Here is a 19,810-nt window from a genome sequence, read left to right as displayed (position 1 = left end):
AAAACAAAGTATGAAGAGAAAAAGATAGGGGGTAACCCGGAGAATCACCAGAAACCAAAGGAAAAACAGAGGCACGAGGTGACAACCGTGCTCATCCCAGGCTCCATCCATCCTTCCATGTAGTGGCAAAGGTGACATGGGAAATTATAGCAATTGATAAATGCAGGACACATCTAGGAATGCTACTTGGGAAAGGATTCAGATGGAGGAGAAGGAAGACAGGGATTGGATTAAGCCACAGGGGCGTGCAAGCTCAGACCAGGACCTGGAGATTTTGAGTTCGTGGCAAAAACAAGATTCATGGAATGGATTACTGATTTTGTAACCAGATCATGACCTGTGTGAAGAACACAGAAAATGCCTTGATCTTTCCATTAAAAAGTGGTAGAGACTCAACTCTCCTCGCTCAGATCACTACTTGTCTTTTGATTTTAGACTCTGTTCTGAAGTGGATGCTTCCTTTGATTTAAATGTAGGTGTTGCACGGGGAAGGGGGTGGGGATGGCCGGAGAACCTCAGCATCTCTCTGCTTTCATTTAGTTGAAAGCAAACCGACTGTCTTAGCCAAAGTCCCAAAGGGCAATTTTACTTCCACACTGAGATTCTTGGTCCAAATGAGAGAACGTAAACATGAGAAAAATGGACTGCTCCTAATATTCTTTCTATTTAATACTTTTATTTGATTTTGTCTAATACTCATTTAAATGGCAGGAATAAAGGGAAAAAGCCACATAATGGACTCATGAATCACTTTGGAAAAATCCAACTCCAGGGTCAAGGGGACAGCATACAGCAGGTAGTCTGAGGTGTCGATGTTTTATTTTCATAGCTTACGTATTTTTAAAAGTAAAATGCTGGATAATCCACATACTCTGCACACATAGTATGTCTTTTATGTGTAGCAACTGCACCTGGGGAGTAGCTGCACTTTTTAAATCTTTAAATGTTTTAATCCAAAAAAGTCCAGATTAAGTCCACATGAAGGACAAACTGCATACAACACTTAACTTCTTAAATGGATGCATCACTTCATAGATAGGGTGCAAAAGAAAGGTATCCACACAGCTACAAAACTTCTTCCCTAGTGCTTTTAAATACTAAAAGTATCTGAAGCGATTTATTCCAAATATCTTTGTCTGTGAGCTTTTTTCTTTTACAACCAAGTTTTATAAATCCCCTAAAATAGGGCACTTAGAATAGAAATACTCCTTCGCTATAGTGGAATTAACATATGTTAATGACATAGCCAGTTGTGGGGTTAAGTACCTATATACTCAGAACTAGATATCATCAATTCTCAGTTATCTATGAAAATGGGGCAAGAAATGGAACTATCAACAAATACGCAAACCCACAAATATTCCCCAAACAAATTCTCCAGGGTAGCTTGAATCTGCAGTCCACCTACCTTCTTACCAGAACAGATGAAAGTAACAGCGTATGTCTGAGTGTCACCCAGCGCCCTTCCCCGTCTCCCTGGAAGAGCACTGAACATTCACGGACAGAAAGAGAGACAGGAGGCAAGGTCGATAACTGAGAACTGTCGTACAGACGTACCCACCCCAAGCTCACGTATGGACAGGAAGAATTTTAAACCCCAGTGGTGGGCACACCATGTCATGTGCAGGAGTCCCAAATTTCGACCTGTGTGTATCTGTCTAAAGCATGCTCTGAACTGAACTGCGGGCAAGGAGCATCTCAAAAACCTGTGACCTCTGATACAGTACACTCACAAGAGATTCCCGAACTCCCTCTCCATGTTCTGATTCTCGTGCCCAGTGTGGGAATTAAAAAACAAAAGAAACAAAACACGAAAACAAACGTTGGACACACATAAAGGAAAATGGAAAAAAGCTGGAAGTATAACCCCTTGGTCACAAGCACACCAGTTCCTATTTCCTTGGAGTAACAGAGAAACATGTCAAATCCTTTCATCTGCCCTCTCTCCAAAAAGAAAGAAAGAACATGCACATCACACACTTACACCGGTTTACTAAAAAAAAAAGGAGGGGGGCAGGCTTACAGTTTTTTAAAAAAGAGGGTGTTTCGAGTGTAACAATACTGATTCAAAACTGAAATGGAAGACAGTTTCTCCCTAGAATACTTTAGGGTTTTTCAGAGTCCTTTTCCATAAAAGGAATATACTTGAAACACATCCCAGTTAGGTGAGATGAGATTGCTAAAACATATACAGAACTAAAAAAAACGAAAACGAAACAGCCAAAAAAAAAAAGGGTCAATTTAATCTTTTAAACTCCTAAAGTTTCAGGTCTCTTGGCAGTCTTTTTTTTTTTTCCCCCTAATGCCTACTGCATAACTGCAAGGAATTTGCTTTCTTCCGCGAGGGAGGTCAGCAGAGAACTCATGTCCCCGATTGCCATGTTGGTGGTGCTCAGAGACAGAGCTGGCAACGGGAGGGCGGCGCGTGGCGTGGTGAGGCGGGACGAGCTGTGAGAAAGGTTCTGAATGATACTCGGGCTCAGGGCTCCTGACATCAGGCTGGCGTGGTCCGCGTCATCTATGATAGCGTCGAAATCAATCTGCACCCCTTCCAGGTCGTGGCTGTCGAGGCTGTCCACTGTGCTCGTCACCTGGTTAGCACCTGGGGAGAGTAATTCAGAGTTTTCGGCGCTCGCCCCCTGGAGCAGGCAGTTGGCTTCTGACACGGAGAAGGACCCAGTTTTCATGTCTTGCTGACCGAAGCCAATGGTTTGGTCATAGAACTGACCAGAGTAACTCTGCACATTCGAATAGAGCTGATGGGGCTGCCCTGGCATCTCCATCTTGATGCCATTCACCCTGCAGGTCTGACTTGGGTCACTGAGCTGTCCTGGCTGCAGAGCGAGGCCGCCCCTCGGCCCAGCCTGGCGCCGGCTGCCCCCGTAGCTGGCACACGGCTGGTAGCCCCTGACGGCTGCCAGGCTCGACGGCTGGATGCCGGTGCTGGGAGGCCCTGGCAGGCCGCTTTCTGGCCCTTGATAGACGTGGATATGTGAGGTAGCGCTACCGTGCCCCAGCATGTGCTGCCCGGGGCGGCCTGCCCCCTGGGGGTGCATGCCGTCACTGAGGAGCTGATGCGCCAGGTATCCCTGTCCCACCGGGTCTGGGCTGGGCATGCCGTTCACCGTGCTGCCAGCTGACTCATTCGGTGCCGACAGGCCAAAATCCGGCTGGCTCCCGCTCCCTTGCACGGGGATGCTTTTCAGCTTTGCTGCCTGCATCCCGGCACCGCAGGCCCCGTCGAGCAAGCCGGGCTGCCGGGCCAGGCAGTTCCCATACTGCTGGGCCTTATAGGGCTGTTCGTGGAAGGCGTTCCCGTTGGTGCCCGCAGCTCCGCCGCCGCCGCCGTGGCTCACCAAGTGCTCCGGGCCCCCGAAGGAGCCGCCGTGCTCCCCGGGGGTCGGATACCCCCCGGCCGGGCCAGCCCCGCTCCTCAAGGGATTCTGTGGGTGGACGCCCACGTGGCTGTACAACCCGAAGGCGCGGGCGTGCTGCGCTGTGGACCGCTGGCCGCATTTCAGCTTGGAGGAGGACAGGTCGGCGCTGCCTGAGCTGACTTCGTTCCACTGAATGGGCAGGTCGGATTTACCGGCATCAGTGCAGGGCGGCTCCAGTCCGCGATACTGCTGGCTGGCGTGGCTGCCGGGCAGCCCAAGGGGGTCAAAGTCGCCGGGCCCGCTCCCCAAGCTGGGCCCGTGGGGGACTTTGCTGTCATCAGAGACGGTGCCCGGGAAGTGCTGCCCATACCCGACTGGGTTCTGGGAATTTAAATACTGCACCACGTCGTCGGGCAGGAGATCCTCATCGTTCAGGCCCACATCGGCGTCCATGGCCAGGGACTCCAGGGTGACGTTCTCAGAAATGCTCGGGGGACAGGGAGACGCGTGGAAGTGTCGGGACTGGCCCCCGTCTGGCCGCGTGTAGTTCTGAAGCACTAGATTACGCTTCTCCAGGGATGGAGGCAACACCGGAGGGTTGAAGCTGTTAAGGCTGTTGAACCGCTGCACCCGGGGCAGGGAGAGGCTCTCGGATGCCGTCCGCACCGGGTCGCTGGCTCTTCTCACGCCATTGCCCAGCGCATCCTGGGGCAGCAGCGGGCGCCGGCCGTACCCGTGGGCGCCGCCGTCGCTGCATCTCCGGGGAGGATGTACGGGCGGCAGGGTCCCCGCGGGCTCCCTGCCATCGCTCAGCAGGGCCATCCGGGTCTTGAGGCTCATCCTCTCCATGTTGGGCAGCGGGGTGGGCGGCGGACCGCCCGTGGCAGCGGCGTACTTGGCCTTCAGGCGGTACTGCTGGGCGGGTGTGAGGCTGAGCAGGCTGGGCAGGCCGTCGCCCTGGCTGGCCTCGCTGGACCTGCGCGAGGCGTCGGTGGAGATGGGGTCGTAGGAGTCGGCCACGCTCACGTTCTGGGGCCGCCCCTCGGCCTGGGACGCCTCGCTGGACCGGCGGCTGGAGAAGCAGGGCGAGATGCCGGAGGAGCGGCGGCTGCTCAGGTAGGCGGAGCTGATGGTGCTGGCGCTGCTGTCTCTCCGGTTGAGCAGGTTCAACATGGTGATGTCCACCCCAGAAAGGTCGCTTCTGTTCGGGAGAAGGGGCGGGGGCCCGCCCAGACTGCAGCTGGTACTGGGCTGCGTGCCTGCACAGAAAGCCGGGGAGACAGGGGTTCATTTCAGGATGACTTAACACAGGTGTCGGCGAACAGTGACTCTTTTCGGTTTCTGGGGCCGGGCGGCCTCGGCCAAGGTTACCCATCGCTGCCCTGCAGCACCAAAGGGCCTGGGGACAGTAGTAAAGGGGTGGGTGAGGCTGGGTGCCAATAAAACTTTATTTACAAGAGCAGGTGGGAGCTGTACATGGCCCACGCCTGGTTTAAAGAAAACAGGAACAACTCCCTGGATGAGTTAAGCTCCTTCACTGGTGCAGTGTAAGGGCCAAGTGAAGGGTCCCTGGAAGTATATACAGTGCTCAAGTTATAGGAAGTACCAGGGCAGAAGGCATATATGTAAGCTCAGGGCTTCCCCATGACATCATATGCGGGTGTAGCGCACCTGAGTAGGTAGGGTGGGGGAGGTTCACCCTTGGGTTATGCTGCCGATTTTGAGTGTGATCTCAGAAACACAAACTGACTGGGGGCCGACGGTGACAAAGATGGCTTGCCTTTCTCTGAACTGGGCCATCAGTCAAAGTGACTGCTGACCTCCTGGCTGCAGACTGTGGAAGCCAGAGACAGGTGCTAACCCGGGATGCCTCTGTGGCTGGGATTTCCTTCCCCTGGTCTGAGAGGTATGATTTCACCATCAGAATACGAGTCATGCACAGTCTTACTTTTCATTTCAGGATTAACCTCTTACTGCCTGCTTTTAAAACATGGACTCTCCAGAAAGGCAACACTAATATTTATGGTTCCAGCATCATTTTAGGGCTGGTGGGGAAACAAGCAAATGCAAAAACCAAGGGCCCGGGTCTGCTTAGTGCTCCGGCTGCCCCTGAAAGAACAGAAAACCCTGCGCAGACACGAGGACTGGCCAGAGCTCACCGTTTCCTATGAGAGGAGAGACCGCAGGGGCTTTGGGGGGTAGAATGGGATGCAGTCGCGGAAGCATTCCATTCACTTGTTTGAGTCTTTCTAGCTTGACGTGCTCCATCCATTTGGTCCCTGCCGGGTTCCTCCGGGCTTGCAAAGCGAGGGCGGTGGTTGCAGTGGAAATGGTCGAGTCCATGATTGGGGTTTCGTCAATGGCACTGAGGTCGCCCATACCACCTCCATCGGTTACAGGAAGCTCGAGCCCACTGTTGGAATAGTTGCTGATGGGGGACTGCTGGCTGCTGCATGAAGACTGACCACCAGGGCTTGGCTGAGATGTCTGTCCGGTCAAGAGGAAAGGAAAGAAATGTCAGCCGAATGATAAAGGCCAGGGAGCGGAGGACGAGAGATCACGCAGACCAAGTCCTGCGGGATTCTCAGTGGGTGGGATGAGGAGAACTACGTGCCGGTGAGTGGAGGCGGCCTCCCTCAACCTCAGTGACCGCGCTGCCGGCGGACGTGCAGCGGAGGGAATGGACAGCGGGGGTGCCGGATATGATGTATCAGCCACGGAACCCTGCCCCAAATGCCGGCTCTGCATCACACTTCCTTGTTGGTTCCCACCCCACCTCCATGACTTTATCCTTTGGGCAAATTACTTAGCCACTCTAAACGTCAGTTTGCTTATCCAGAAAATGGGGACAACTTATTTATCCTAGGGATTGTTGTGGGAAAGAGGTGTAAAGCCCTGAAAACACACAAAGTTCAAAAAGACCTGGATGACAGTAATTAATTGGCTCGGAGAGCGTTAGCAGTTATTATAATCGCTTTAGTCCTCGGAATATATGTTCTAAGAGCACACGTTAACTCCCCTCCAACCAGCCCTTCTATACTATTCCGGGCTGTTGTAACCTCTCTACTTTCCTTCTACATTTTCTTGCTTTGTAGAACTCCAAGCAGGGTGTAGGTAAAAGCAGTTGTGAGAGGGAAAACTTCAATCACTTGGCTTCTGCTATAGCCAGAGAGGATCCGCATTGCACTAGGAGAAATGGGCCCGGTCTCCCTAACCCCAACCAAGTGGACTGGGTAAGCCAGTTCTGCAACTCGATGGGAACTTAATCTGGTCCACTGGTTCTCAGGGAAAGAACGCCCTCCACGGGCCCCTGGCCGTGGGGACTGGAAAGCTCACTGTCTCCACATTTGGGAGCCCTCTATAGAATGGCCTGCATTGAGCAGTCCACACAACCTGGAACTGGCCCATCTAAAATTCCAGTGGTGCCCTGGTGGATAAACACTCTAATCCTTTAGGCAGAGATAAGAAAAGTGATGTTCAGAGAAGTTCAGTGACTGCCCAAAGTCACAAAGCGAACACTGTGATGACCTAGACTCCCAGACCGGCCTCCCTTCCATTCTTCTGCAGCACCCTCTCCGGTGTTACCTAAAAACTAAAGCCTGACAGCAGCCCAAGAGCAGGGACAGATAACTACACACACTCCAGTATAGACGGCTGTGGTCTCTGGTGGAACCACAGTGCTGTCAGCAAGGGGTCTGGACACAGTCATTTTCCGTGGAACAGTTTTTCTGAGAACACAGTACATACACCCAAGCAAATGAACACTTTCTAAGCGAGCACCACATGGTACACTAAGTGTGTCCTGGGCAACCAAGCAGAGAAAAATAAGATACACAAATGTGATCGTGAATGCATGAAGCCTGTCTTACGTTTTTGCTTCTGCAGTGTCCTGAAGGGCCAGACCACCTGCTCCTTTGCAGAGAACTTAGATCATCCAGGGCTTTGGATGTCTTTTACCCTTGGATTGTCAAATCAGCATGTGTGTGTGTGGATGTGAATCTGTGTGTATGTACACACGCACATGCAGGCTCACACTTCCACAGGGCCCAGAAGAAGGCTCACACGCACCTACAATTAGGAAATGAGTAAAGGAGCGCAGACGTTTCAATATAGATTAAACTGCCCACAAGTGTATTCAGATCTTGCTCTAAGAAGGTGGTGCACGTCTGGTCCAAGCATAAATTTACACTAGTCAATATGACAATTAAATAGTCTTTGAGAACATCTGCTTGGTCGGCCCCAGTGTGATTTATTATGAAAACCTAGACAAATAGAATGATGGATTTCAACATCTAACTCCACATTTTCCACATGCTGAATGTTCAAAACACATCACTGCTATGTTGGAAACATATCTGAGTAACGTCCACTACTAAAAATATCACAAAGGACAAAGACGAAAGAAAAGTGAAACAAATAAAAGTTAAATGAAAACAAAACAAAGAGAGCAGAGAAGCCAAAATTCCCTCACCTTATTACCCACTGTCCTTAGGAAGTGAGAAGAAGACATTTAGGAGCATTACACAGAAGAGAAGTGGAATAAGAAGAAAAAAAGGAGAAAGAATTTAATTTATAGCATGATGAGCAAATCAAAGACAAGTTTTTGAAGAAAGAATATTAGAAATGTATATCTGTACCTTAGTAAACGCCTATGAAGATATCTACTTATATTTACATGTGTGTGTACATATTCATAAAATAGTCTCCCGTGGAAATTTGATTAATTTATTAACCTCACTGAGCCTCAGTTTCCACACCGGTAATATAAGGGGTCTAGTCTCAGTCTCTGTGAACTCTTTCCAGCCCTTTGTTTCTATGATTTAATTATTTTATAAAATATTTCACATCTTGGAGAACCTCAGATGTCACTGAGCAAAATCACTGTAATTTTTTTTTTTTTTTTTTTTTTGCGGTACGCGGGCCTGTCACTGTTGTGGCCTCTCCCGTTGCGGAGCACAGGCTCCGGACGCACAGGCTCAGCGGCCATGGCTCACGGGCCCAGCCGCTCCACAGCACGTGGGATCTTCCCAGACCGGGACACAAACCCGTGTCCCCTGCATCGGCAGGCGGACTCCCAACCACTGCGCCACCAGGGAAGCCCCACTGTAAATTTTTATTTCTACCAATTTTCTTTTTAAAGAATGGGTGTTTGGAGAAGAGATAAGTTTTCTTTTCTTTTCTTTTTTTTAAAACTTTTTTTGCTATGGATGTACAGTAAAAGTACAAGGGATTCTGGGTTCCTAGGATGTCCTAAAAACATAAATCGTTGTCTTTCAATGACATAATCTAGGAGACCACAAATTCACTTTCCTTGTTTCATTAAACACTTGAGGATAAACGGTTGAATCTTTTGCACAATTATTATATAGGTGGACTTTATTTTAGGAAATTGATAAATGCTCCCCCCCCCAAAAAAGTACACAAAACACAGTTTACAAATTGATTAATTCAAAAGTATAGTGATCAGTCATAACACGTATATAAACTTCTTACTAAGGTGTTTTTTTAAAAGCAAAGTAGGGCTACCCACTGGGAAATAATGATACATCTGGATAGATTATTTGCATGATTTTGGGCTAGACTTAGTGTCACTTTCTAAGACTCGTAAGAGTTTAAAGACAAACTCAGTAAGTCATTAAATTCCACTCTATCGATTCTGAAGTTTTATGTGCATTAATTCCCGCCCAGACATACCGCTACATGGTGACATAACTTAGGAATTCATAGGATGTCCATACAATTCTTGGACTTTTCTCATTTGAAGCAAATGCTTCTTTGAACTGAGTAGAAATCTGCCTGTCTGGTCATTTCCATGCATCTGGAAGTTTAAGCCTGTGACTTCTATCTAGTACGTTGCTTCCACATCCCGAGATTGACAGACTAGAACCCAAAGCGCAGAGCTGACTGCATTATACATATGCCAAATACAAATGTACTAAATCTCCTCTGATCGCTACTCTCTTCATTTTTCTCGTTGTCTTTGGAAAAATTTTAGATAGTTCATTCTGGCCCAGGCATAAGGCAAAATCACCAAGTGAAGTTTGAAAGGAGCTGCAACAGTAGCTTAATCCATGTCTCCTATTTGTCATCCAACCATATGATTTTTGCTGATGACGTCTTTCAAATCCCTCCCTTGCTTTCCACCTCCTCAGTTCAGGCACCACTGCAGATACGGTCTCGAAGTCTATCAACCAGTCTCTAGATTGGTGCTGGGGTTGTCTTTTCTAACTTAGAAAACCTAAAAAAATCCCTTTATATCCTCCCCCACTTTTTCCTCTGGCACATTCCCCCGGGGCCCCAAGGCTGGGGCCTGGCCGCTCCCGGTCTTGCCCTCCAGCATGCGGTCCTTCGCCTCTCTGAGCACTGAACCTGGCGGCCGCCTGCCCTCTGCCTTCCCGTCGTGTCCTCGAGTGCACTGGCTCCGAACCCTGTGACTCAGACTTGTCTTAAAGCCCCATCACACTGAGTTGTGTTTGCTTCTTGGTCTCCCTATCCCACTGGACTACAGACCCATAAAGAATAGGGGCCGTGGCTTATTTATCTTGGGGTCACCAGGGCAAAAAAGTCAGAAAATATGTTTACAGAAGGACTGAACGGAGGATTCTCTACATCAGAGACCTGCTGAAAAGGTGCACTGCGGTGTCTGTCGACCTGCCGCAAGGTGGGATGCTTCCAGATGGATTTCAAAAACCAGTTAGGAAACCCTGGAACTCTTTTCTGAGCTGAGCTCTGCCGTGCAGATCAACCTGGGGTAGGCCATCCGGCTCAGGGAGCTCTGACCTCCGGAAATCAAACAGTGGGATGCAGTGAGAACGGGGCAGTGAAGTCCGCCCCTCACCCCTGCCCTCAGCGCCCTACCTGGCCCCTTTAAACACCTGGGAGAACGTTGGGGAAAACCGGAAGGAAAGCGAATGACATACCATGGGCTTCTCCGCCTTGACCGTTTTCACTTGGAGGCATTCTTCCCGCTTTGAGGTAGTGTTGCTGAGGTCCTTTTGCTCCCCGAGGGCTCCCTGAGTCTGCCGGCCGGGTGACCTAGACTGTGAGTGGCCGCCGGAATCTCGTGGCGCCGGGGGCCTGGGATGCACGTCCCCACGCTGCTTCTTGGTGACGTGAGCCTCTGGGCCGTGCACGGTCTTCACGTGTTTCCGGAGGGAGCTGGGGTCTGTGTAGCGCTTGGTGCAGCCGGGGATTTTGCACACGTACGGTTTCTGCCAAATGCCCCCAGGATGAAAGAAGAGGTTGTTATCAAAGCGATTATTCCCCCCGCCCGACGGTCTTTTGTGGCTCCTCGTTATATTTTTAATTCTTTCAAAGCACGCTCACAAGGCTGTGAGGTGTTCAAAACCCTCTAAGTGGTGCAAAGGTTTAATAAACCTTTAAGAATCCAGCTTGAATACATTATTATTTTAGAGAGTGCTCAGGGTGAGCGGAGAACATGTAAATGGCGCTTATGTTCTTGGAAGCATTTATCCTGTGAGTAGGAAGAAGTATCGTGGTGTCACGTGGTGCTCAAGGGATAATTTGATGATGAGGATGGTGGTGATGATACTGCTGATGATAACAGAAGAAGGCTAAAAGACACCCATCCTTTAATGAGAAGAACGCTTTGGGGAGAGCTGGTGTGAAGACCTTTCTTACAAATGTCCTGGTTCTCAGACCTAGTATCACTCTACCTCCTTTGAAAATGAGCTCTTTACACATTGACACCGTAAAAAAAAAAAATTGCCTGCAGCCTCTCCCGGGTTAGATATCACTAAAATACTTTCCTTTGGGTTGTATTACAATTGCGGGGGTTGTTCAGGGCTCAGAATATCCAGGACCTTTCTGATCTTCGAAGTCGTAAGCCCTGTCGGAGTGTCCACGAATGCTTACTCGTAAACCGATGAGGGCGGATGGATCTCGTCCTGGAGACGAGGATTCCTGCATGAGGCTCTGCTCGCGAGTACTAAGATCTAGAAATTAGTTCATGCTACTTTTCTTTTCTACGTGGGCCAGTGATCAAGCCTACAGATACAGTCATAAAAAATTATATGGACCCTTATAGCTGAGTATTTACTCGCATCACAGAACTCATGGCATTGTATTCATGACCAACGTCAGAACTGTGATTTCCTTTACTTCCCTTGAAATCTAATATATTCAAGGATACTTATATGAGTCTATATTTACCTCTGTGTATACCAGAATATGTGCTATTAGGTAAACAATAGTCATAAAAGTCATGCTTAATATAATGCATCCATTACAGTTATATTAAAGATTCCCTGTCTTATAGAATTATGCTTTTTCCCTAAAAGCCCAAGAACAGACTGAGAGCTACCTAAAATGATGAAATGTCCTAAAGTAGTGAAATAAAGATTCCAGAAATTATCTTGAGAGACCTCACCTCCAAATTTGCGATTCTTTTGGGTAGAATTGATTCCCATTAACCACAAATTACTTCTACTCAGGAGCCTGTGTGATTTGCAGCATATATATATAATGAAATGAGCACATCAAATTCTATGCATTAGGGACAGAAGAATGGCTCTGATGATTAGTGCTATTACCGTACAGCATCTGACCTCGGCCCTGTGCTTTGCTCACTCTGCTGCTGCTGTGACAGACAGACAGGAATGCATGGGGTAGGGAGAGGGGGCACAAAGCCAGGCCAGTGCTACATGTTTGAAGAGCTACTCTTCCCATAAATATCTGCATGTACGTATCACGGGTTAGCTGGGAAATGGGAACACAGCTAGAGGTGGAATGAATCTGCTAATGTTCATGAGCTCCTGCATTTCCGGGACCAACAGAACATACATGTGTGCCCATGTGCCCTTGCATGTGGACATATATAACAGCCACCTACAAAAAAACTCCAAGAACACAGGGTCAGGAAACTTAACTTCACAAGAAAACACATTAACTCAGTTACGTTTCTTGGCCCCCAAATTCTGTTGTGATGACTGACTGAAATGCAATCTAATGGTAGGTAAAGATAAATGTTGTCAGGATTCTGAGTTACCCGTATTTCCTGTCCTGGATACTTAACTTTTGGTACTGTCATTGCCTTCTTGACTCCCTGAACTGAAAGGTATTTTGTGAAAGTGGGGATACTTATTCTACTTGACTGTGTAGAATGTATCCAAATAAAATTTTTGGTAAACATTTAATGGCCCCTACTATAGGCAAGACTCTGAGCACAAAGTTTTATAAGACAGGATCAAATCTCAAGGGGTATAAAATACGGTAGGAAAAATAAGACAGCATGAATTATCTACAGTACAAAGTGTGGATGCTAGAGAAGGATGTGGACAGATGTGGACAGATCACCCTTGGGATGATCGTGGGAGGCATCAATTTAGTTTCTGTATCTGGGTATAACGCCCAGATCATGGGGTCAGGGTACGGGCTAAATCAGACCATGTGCACGCGGTGCTTACCACGATGTGATGTGGGGCACATAATAAGTGCTCAATAAACAGAGATTTGATTAGGAAGAGGCGTCGTAGTTGGGTCCTGAAAGACAAACAAGATGCTGAAGGATAAAAATGAGGGCAAGAGGATGCACAAAAAAAAAAAAAAAAAGTAGCCAGAGCAAAGGTCCAGCAGCAGGACCACTTCAGGCATGCAGGCATGGCTGTCTGGAAGGTTCCATTCATGGTCACCATTGTGAGAGGTCAAGGGAATGGTGAAAGGGAAGGCTTGGGTCCAGTGAGAGCAAATACAAGCCTAAGGAGTCTAAACATTTCCTATGGGAAAAACGGAGCCACTGGAACTTTCTGGAGAGGAAGATACAACCAAATCAGAGCTCCAAGAAACTGGCTTCGTCTGGTTTGGGGAGGAACGGGAGCTCCCTGTTCTGGAGTAGGGAGCCCGGTCAGAGGCCACTGCGATGGTTCAGTGACCCTAAATGGGCAGGGCAGCCATGGGGGCGGGGAGGAGACCTAGATTACCCGAATGGGTACTGCTCCCTTCCTGTTCTATTCCACCCTGCTTGCCTCATCCAGAATAGCAAAGTGCTCGGCAGATAACTAGCTATCAATATTTGTTCAGTGAAAGAACTAAGATACAAATAAGAGAGCAAAGAAATGAAAGAAGACATCTAGATTTGTCTACAATTGCTTGATGATGCAAGTCTGGATTTCCTGGATACACTTAATTTTGGTGTATCTGAAACCGTCCATCATTCATACGCAAGGACGAGGGCTTTCTCTATGTGGAACAGAGAAAAAATGATTTACGTGTTTGTGAATAAAATTATATTTATGGGTTTATGGCCAATGTTAATAATTTATTTTAGGTAAGTTGCTCAACCTTGGTGAAAGATATTGTGGACCAAGGTATGTTTTCATCTCATGATGGATATTAAACTCTCTACAACATTGCACTTTTTACTGCACAGAAGAATTCATGTTTAAATATAATGCACTTAATTAAAGCAGAGACATGGGCACACATTTGAAGTCCATAAAAAGATACAAAGCTCTGTCACTATGTTTATATGTAAAGTCCTAACATACCCAGGGCCCAAACTGATCCACAGTAACAGGAGAGAATCTACAGGAATGAATGCCCTCTAAGTTTCTAGTCATAATTGTACTTAAATACATGAAATGTAAACATATTAATTAAATTCTAAGTTAATCAAATCCCCTAAAACATTTAAAATTGAGATTTAATTCACATCCCATAAAAATAACCCTTTTAAGCTGCACAATTCAGTGGCATTTAGTACGTTCACAATCTTGTGCAATCGTCCCCAGTATCAAATTCCCAAATATCTTCATTATTCCAAGAAGAAACCCTGCACGTACTGGCAGTCACCCTATTCCCCTTCGCCCAGCCCCTGGCAACTACCCATCTACTTTCTGTCTCTATGGATCTGCCTATGCTAGACCCCCTAGAAGTTGGTACAAAACAAGTACAGCGGATTACACCGCCACTATCGCACACTGTAAAGCATTTTTGACGTAAAAGATGGAGATGTGGCATCTCCTCTAAAACATCTGCAAACACTGGATCGATAATGAGATCCTAAAGGACTCAGGCTTCCTTATTCTACTATGAACCATTCAGAAAGCGTCTGTATAAGTGAACTCATGTGTGTGAGTTTACGTGTGAGTGTGCTTTTTTTTAGTGTGGCTAATCCTCTTAGAGATGTTTTTGCTCTGTCAGTTCGGCTGAAAGGAAACTTGGTGAGGACCATCTCTGCCGCCTTCAAGCCAATGGCCAGTGAGCTGAATGGTCCACTTTTACCAAATTCCCTCTCCCAGTTCTCCATCTGGAAGATCAAGAATGGGCCTGATTGGCACCTTGTAGGGCCAGATGAGAGTCATGCCAAGGTCAAAATGCTCCTCTCACACAATTTCAAGCAAACTGATGACCTACTTTGTGGGGCAAAACTACATCTCATGGGAACAAATTGTGGGTAGCTAGCCTATTTCTACCACAAACGTGGGGAGCCTTTGTGTTAATCTCTGGTACATTCAAGAGAAGACTTCACAGACGAGGAAGAATCTAAGCTAGATCTTCAAGGAGAAATTGGAGGTCTGCAGGCAGACGTGCATTAAAATGTAAACAAAATGAATTGGAAAGCATTTTCGCTCATTCTTACGCTTCTCCGAAATTTGGGGGGATAAATATCTAAAAATAACAACAACACAACAGGAACCAACTACGACCATGAAGCTTTACTCAATATATTATCTTAAATAACTGACTAGAAACCATTCTGGGTTTCTAGCTTCCAAGATCCTTTGGAATTTAGGATGTCTGGAAGCCCTATTTAGCCAAGGTGGGTTACTCTGCAAAAGTCTTTTTTGATATAAGCGCCTTTGAAGATACCACCTGGAGAAAGCAAATAAAAGTGGCTGTCTTAGCAGTAAGCTGTTGGCTGTCAACACCTTGCTTCTGAATCTCTCCTTGGTGCTTACAGGGTCGTCCTTTGAACGCATTCCTGTTCTCCCAGGCAGAGCGAGTGGATGGAATTCCAAGTTAAATGCTCCTGCTGTCTGACCAGTAGGTGGCAGTACCGAACAACGTGAAACTCGTTCCCCCTTCACCCTGCACGTCTCTCCCATCCGGGCCCAGGTTTCAGCCCTACCTTTGGGGCCCCAAACCCACTCGTGCTGGGAGTGGCCAGAAGCAAATACAAGGGAACAGGCTTGCGTTTCCAAGTACATTCCCCAGAGGATTTTTTATTTCCACCACAAGCTCTGGACCCAACACGTGTCTCCTGGAGGGGCCTTACCTCATTGGAATGTGTCCTGTTCTGGTGCTTGGCGCGATCAGAGGCATTCGAGAAAGCCTTGTTGCAACCTTCGTGCTCACAGACGTACGGTTTCTCTCCAGTGTGAGATCTCAAGTGTGTTTTCAAGTTTTCGAGTCTCGAGTAGGCCTTTGTGCAACCTTCAAACTGAGGAGGAAACAGGTAAATCTGGATGATCCCACACGATGAAGGCTGATGTATCCCACTCGCTCCGCGTGGATGGAAGACAGGGACGTTTGGGGGACTTCCCTGGTGGCGCAGTGGTTAAGAGTCCGCCTGCCGATGCAGGGGACATGGGTTCGAGCCCCGGTCCGGGAAGATCCCACATGCCGTGGAGCAACTAAGCCCGTGCGCCACAACGACTGAGCCTGCGCTCTAGAGTCCGCGAGCCACAACTACTGAAGCCTGCGCGCCTAGAGCCCGTGCTCCGCAGCAAGAGAAGCCACCGCGATGAGAAGCCCGCGCGCACTGCAACGAAGAGTAGCCCCCGGAGAGTAGCCCCTGCTCGCCACAACTAGAGAAAGCCTGCGCGCAGCAACGAAGGGCCAACGCGGCCAAAAATTAATTAATCAATTAATTAAAAAAAAAGACGGGGACGTTTGGAGGGTTGGCGGCTTTTCAAAACCAATGAACAAAAGTCCAGTAAACTCTGCCTTTACTGGGATTCAGATGGGGCTCAGGGCCGTTCGAGAGAAAGCGTTTTCAGGGCTAAGTAAAAATCCTGGACTTTTTTTTTTTTTTTTTTAAAGGCCACTCAATGTGGACAATGGGTTTCATTATCTGCTCAGGGATCTCCTTGAATTCCCACTGATTTCAGATTCAGCACAAAGTTCATTAATATGGCTTTGTGTGCCTACAAAGGCAGGGAATTTGATCCCGTTTGTAAAGGGCCTTTAAGATGTAAAGTACCAGGGCTGAGCCTTGCCTGGCGGGCACCTCAGTGAAAGAAGCCTTAGCCTTGTGGGAATCCCAACCCTTCCTAGGTCTGTACTGGGCCCTGGGGACAGACTAGGAGGGCGAGGAAAAACTCTAAAGCTATAAGGGTTATAGTTTTAAAAAGTCAACTTAAGTTTTTCAAGTCCAAACTGGCCCCTCTCCGTGCTCCCCAAGGCTCTGGTGTGACAGGCACTGGTGCTGGGTCAGGTCCAGTGGCCCGATGCTCACTCGCAGTGCCAGACGGCACGTCCCCACTGCCACCTGCCTGCCTGCCACTCTGCAGAGCTGGGCTGTCTGACTCAGTTGCTGTTAGCCACGTGGGGCCATTTAAATTTAAAATTTTAGGTTAAAATTTAAAAATCAGTTCTGTGGTTCCTCTAGTCACATCTCAAATGCACATGTGTCTCATGGCCACCGTGTTGGACGGGGCGGGTCTAGATCAATTCCTTCCAGCATCCCCCAAAGCTGTCAGCATCCTTTCTCCACTTCTCATCTCCCCTCCGTTTCGGAAACCCCTCTCAAGACCCCAGGAGTTTATCACAAACAGCACTCCAACCCTCTTCTCCCACCACTCATCACCTCGCACGGCCCCTGGAGTACAAGGAAGGGCCCACAGGTGCAGGACTCCCCTAAGTGGACAGCTGGTCCCCGCCCCTTCGGTACTCACAGTGCATTTGTGAGGCTTCTCCCCCGTGTGCCTGCGCATGTGCACTACCAACATGTACTGGGCTTTGAAGGGTTTCTGTTCTCTCGAGCAATCTAGCCACCGGCACACGAACTCCTTCTTTTCTCCATGGATATGGTCGTTATTTATATGCTGGAGTTTGGAAAAAGAAAGAGAGAAATAAAATGGAAATGTCCTACTCTTTTCTGAAGGCAAAAGAACGGAGTGCCGCAAATCCCCCAACCTTAAGTCCTAAAGACTCCACGGTACCTTTACTACACTGCAAACCCTTACTATATACCTTTACTATATTGAGGATGTTTCTTAAGTAAATTTGCTCTTACTGACTGTGGAGGGATACTTCCTAACTTGTAGGAGTGACCCGGTTTGCAAGAAGCCTGGTGTCCCAGAAAAAGTCCTTCAAGGGCATCAGAAGAGCAGAAACGGGGTGAGACACCCACGTCCTCTCTGGGCCTCCGTTATCTTTCATCGGCCAAGTCGGGGTCAAGGTGAACTGACCACAGAGGTGACTTCCAGCTCTCACTCCCTCCAGGCCTTGGGTAGCACCTTGGGTTAGTGCTGTGGCTCAAGACTGCAGAAAGGGCACACACACACACACACACACACACACAGTCTGTAACAAGGACCAAGAAAAACCAAAGCACTTTTTCAAACGACACTTTAGTTCCAATTAGTGGACTCACCCCTTTGATAAGAATCACAGAGAAATGTCCTTGATGCTGAAGATGAAAGCCAGGTGATGGTCAACAAAACGCTTAGTGTCTGAGGGTCTTTGCTGTCCTCATACACAAAATAAAGGAATGGATTCCCTAGTTTCTAAGGTTCTTCCCCGCTCTAGAATTCTGTTAATTTGGTTTTTAAAATGAAGATGAATTTCCCCGAACTCCAATTCAAAGTTTTAGGATAATTTTTTAATAGAGTTCCTTGGATTCATACATCAAATGTCCTACAACTAGGAGACACGTGAAATCTACAGCAGCGCCAGAGGAACAGGTGGTTCTTAATCTGGACCAAATTCAAGTCTACTCCAGGAAGATGAGTCTATGATTTTAATGTCCAGTCACGGATGACGGAGGAAGTGTGTGCCCTAGGTTGATACTGTTGTTTTCATTCTCTGGTCACTCTATACTTTATTTGCCTTAATTCAAGGCCTTTGTGAGTCCTTTCTCCCACATACGTGGAAACACATCACTAAAAAATGTGTGCAATGAGAGAAACCTCCTCTGGGTTCCCTGAGCCCCGTAACAGTGACATGACGTTTAATTACTTTCCTGCGTAGGCTCTGGTTCCTAACTGAGTGGTCTCTGGGGAGCTGGCGGTAAAATTCCACCATCACTCGACCTTTCTCAGTTATTCCACTAGGCAGCTGGCTGCCGCAGGGGGAAAAAAAAAAAAAAGCAGTCTGTTGTGCTGTTTGGGGAGTTTAAAACTGGATGCGGGCAGAGAAAAGCAATTGCTGTGTACTCTCCTCTCCTAGAACAGCTCTCAGAAAGCCCGAGAAACAGGGGAGAGTGGGTGACACAGCCCAGGGCGCAGGCAGACAACTAGGACCCTTTCAGGAGCTCTGAACACAATGAGGAAACCACACAGAATCACTCAGGTTCACGACAGCATCCCAACCCCTGGCAGACAGATGTGTGTTTCTTATAGAAAGCCAACTGCCTCAGTATGAGTGTTTCTTAAACGTGATGCTGGGAATAAGTTCATCTGTATCATTTTTCTAGGTTCCACATATAAGTGATATTATACAATATTTGTTTTTCTCTTTCTGACTTACTTCACTCTGTCCGACAGCCTAGAGACACAGACATAGAGAACAAACATGGATACCAAGGGGGGAAGGGGGGGTGGGATGAATTGGGAGATTGGGACTGACACACATACACTACTATATATAAAATAGATAACTGATGAGAACCTACTGTATAGCACAGGGAACTCTACTCAATGCTCTGTGGTGACCTAAATGGGAAGGAAATCCAAAAAAAGAGGGGATCTATGTATACGTATAGCTGACCCACTTTGCTGTACAGCAGAAACTAACACAACATTGTAAAGCAACTATACTCCAATAAAAATTTTTTAAAAACGTGGTGCAGGGGCACATACGTGGGTGAAGAGAACAGATGTGCCGGCCAGGGGACAACACGCCATCTTTAAATTTATGCTTCGAGAACATGTCTGCATCTATTCACATCACCCAGGATTGTCCCAGGTGGGTGCTGGAGCCCAGCCTTTAAGCCCACATGATACAGAGAGGTTCTATGAATTCACCTTTCCAGGGAAAGCAATGAATGATCACACAAGTCCACTCCATACAAATTGATCTTGGTTCAGTATTTTTCCAAGTTATTAGGCATCAAGCTTCCTGGATGAATAGGCATGAAAAGAAAATGAAGGAAGGAAGGGGGGGAGCGAAGGAGGATGGAAAAAAGGAGGCAGGCAAAGTTAAAACTGGAAAACGGTCTGAGAATCTGGGCTGAACCTGCTCCTTGAGTCGCGATCTACACCTTTCGGTTTCATATTCTCAGCAACCGACAGTGGCCCAGGTACTTGGCG

At 47.7% G+C, this 19,810-nt stretch overlaps 1 protein-coding gene across 1 annotated transcript in view; it reads right to left on the bottom strand.

Moving 5' to 3' along the window:
* Positions 1–2,306: 2,306 nt before the first annotated feature.
* Positions 2,307–19,810, bottom strand: part of GLI3 (GLI family zinc finger 3) — a gene marked incomplete at its 3' end in the record, with an annotated part of 271,120 nt that continues 253,616 nt past the window's right edge. The window contains exons 11-15 of the mRNA XM_082845989.1: positions 17,234–17,383; positions 15,613–15,777; positions 10,298–10,588; positions 5,537–5,864; positions 2,307–4,636 (exon numbers count right to left, since the gene is read on the bottom strand). Of these exons, the coding sequence (XP_082702115.1) occupies positions 2,307–4,636; positions 5,537–5,864; positions 10,298–10,588; positions 15,613–15,777; positions 17,234–17,383 (3,264 nt within the window). The remainder of the gene's footprint in view (positions 4,637–5,536; positions 5,865–10,297; positions 10,589–15,612; positions 15,778–17,233; positions 17,384–19,810) is intronic.

Source organism: Leucopleurus acutus (assembly GCF_964270905.1).
Source record: "Leucopleurus acutus genome assembly, chromosome: 9".
In the NCBI taxonomy this organism is placed as follows: domain Eukaryota; kingdom Metazoa; phylum Chordata; class Mammalia; order Artiodactyla; family Delphinidae; genus Leucopleurus; species Leucopleurus acutus.
The sequence above is the reverse complement of the archived record's forward strand: the minus strand, read 5'-3'. Positions and strand labels throughout refer to the sequence as shown.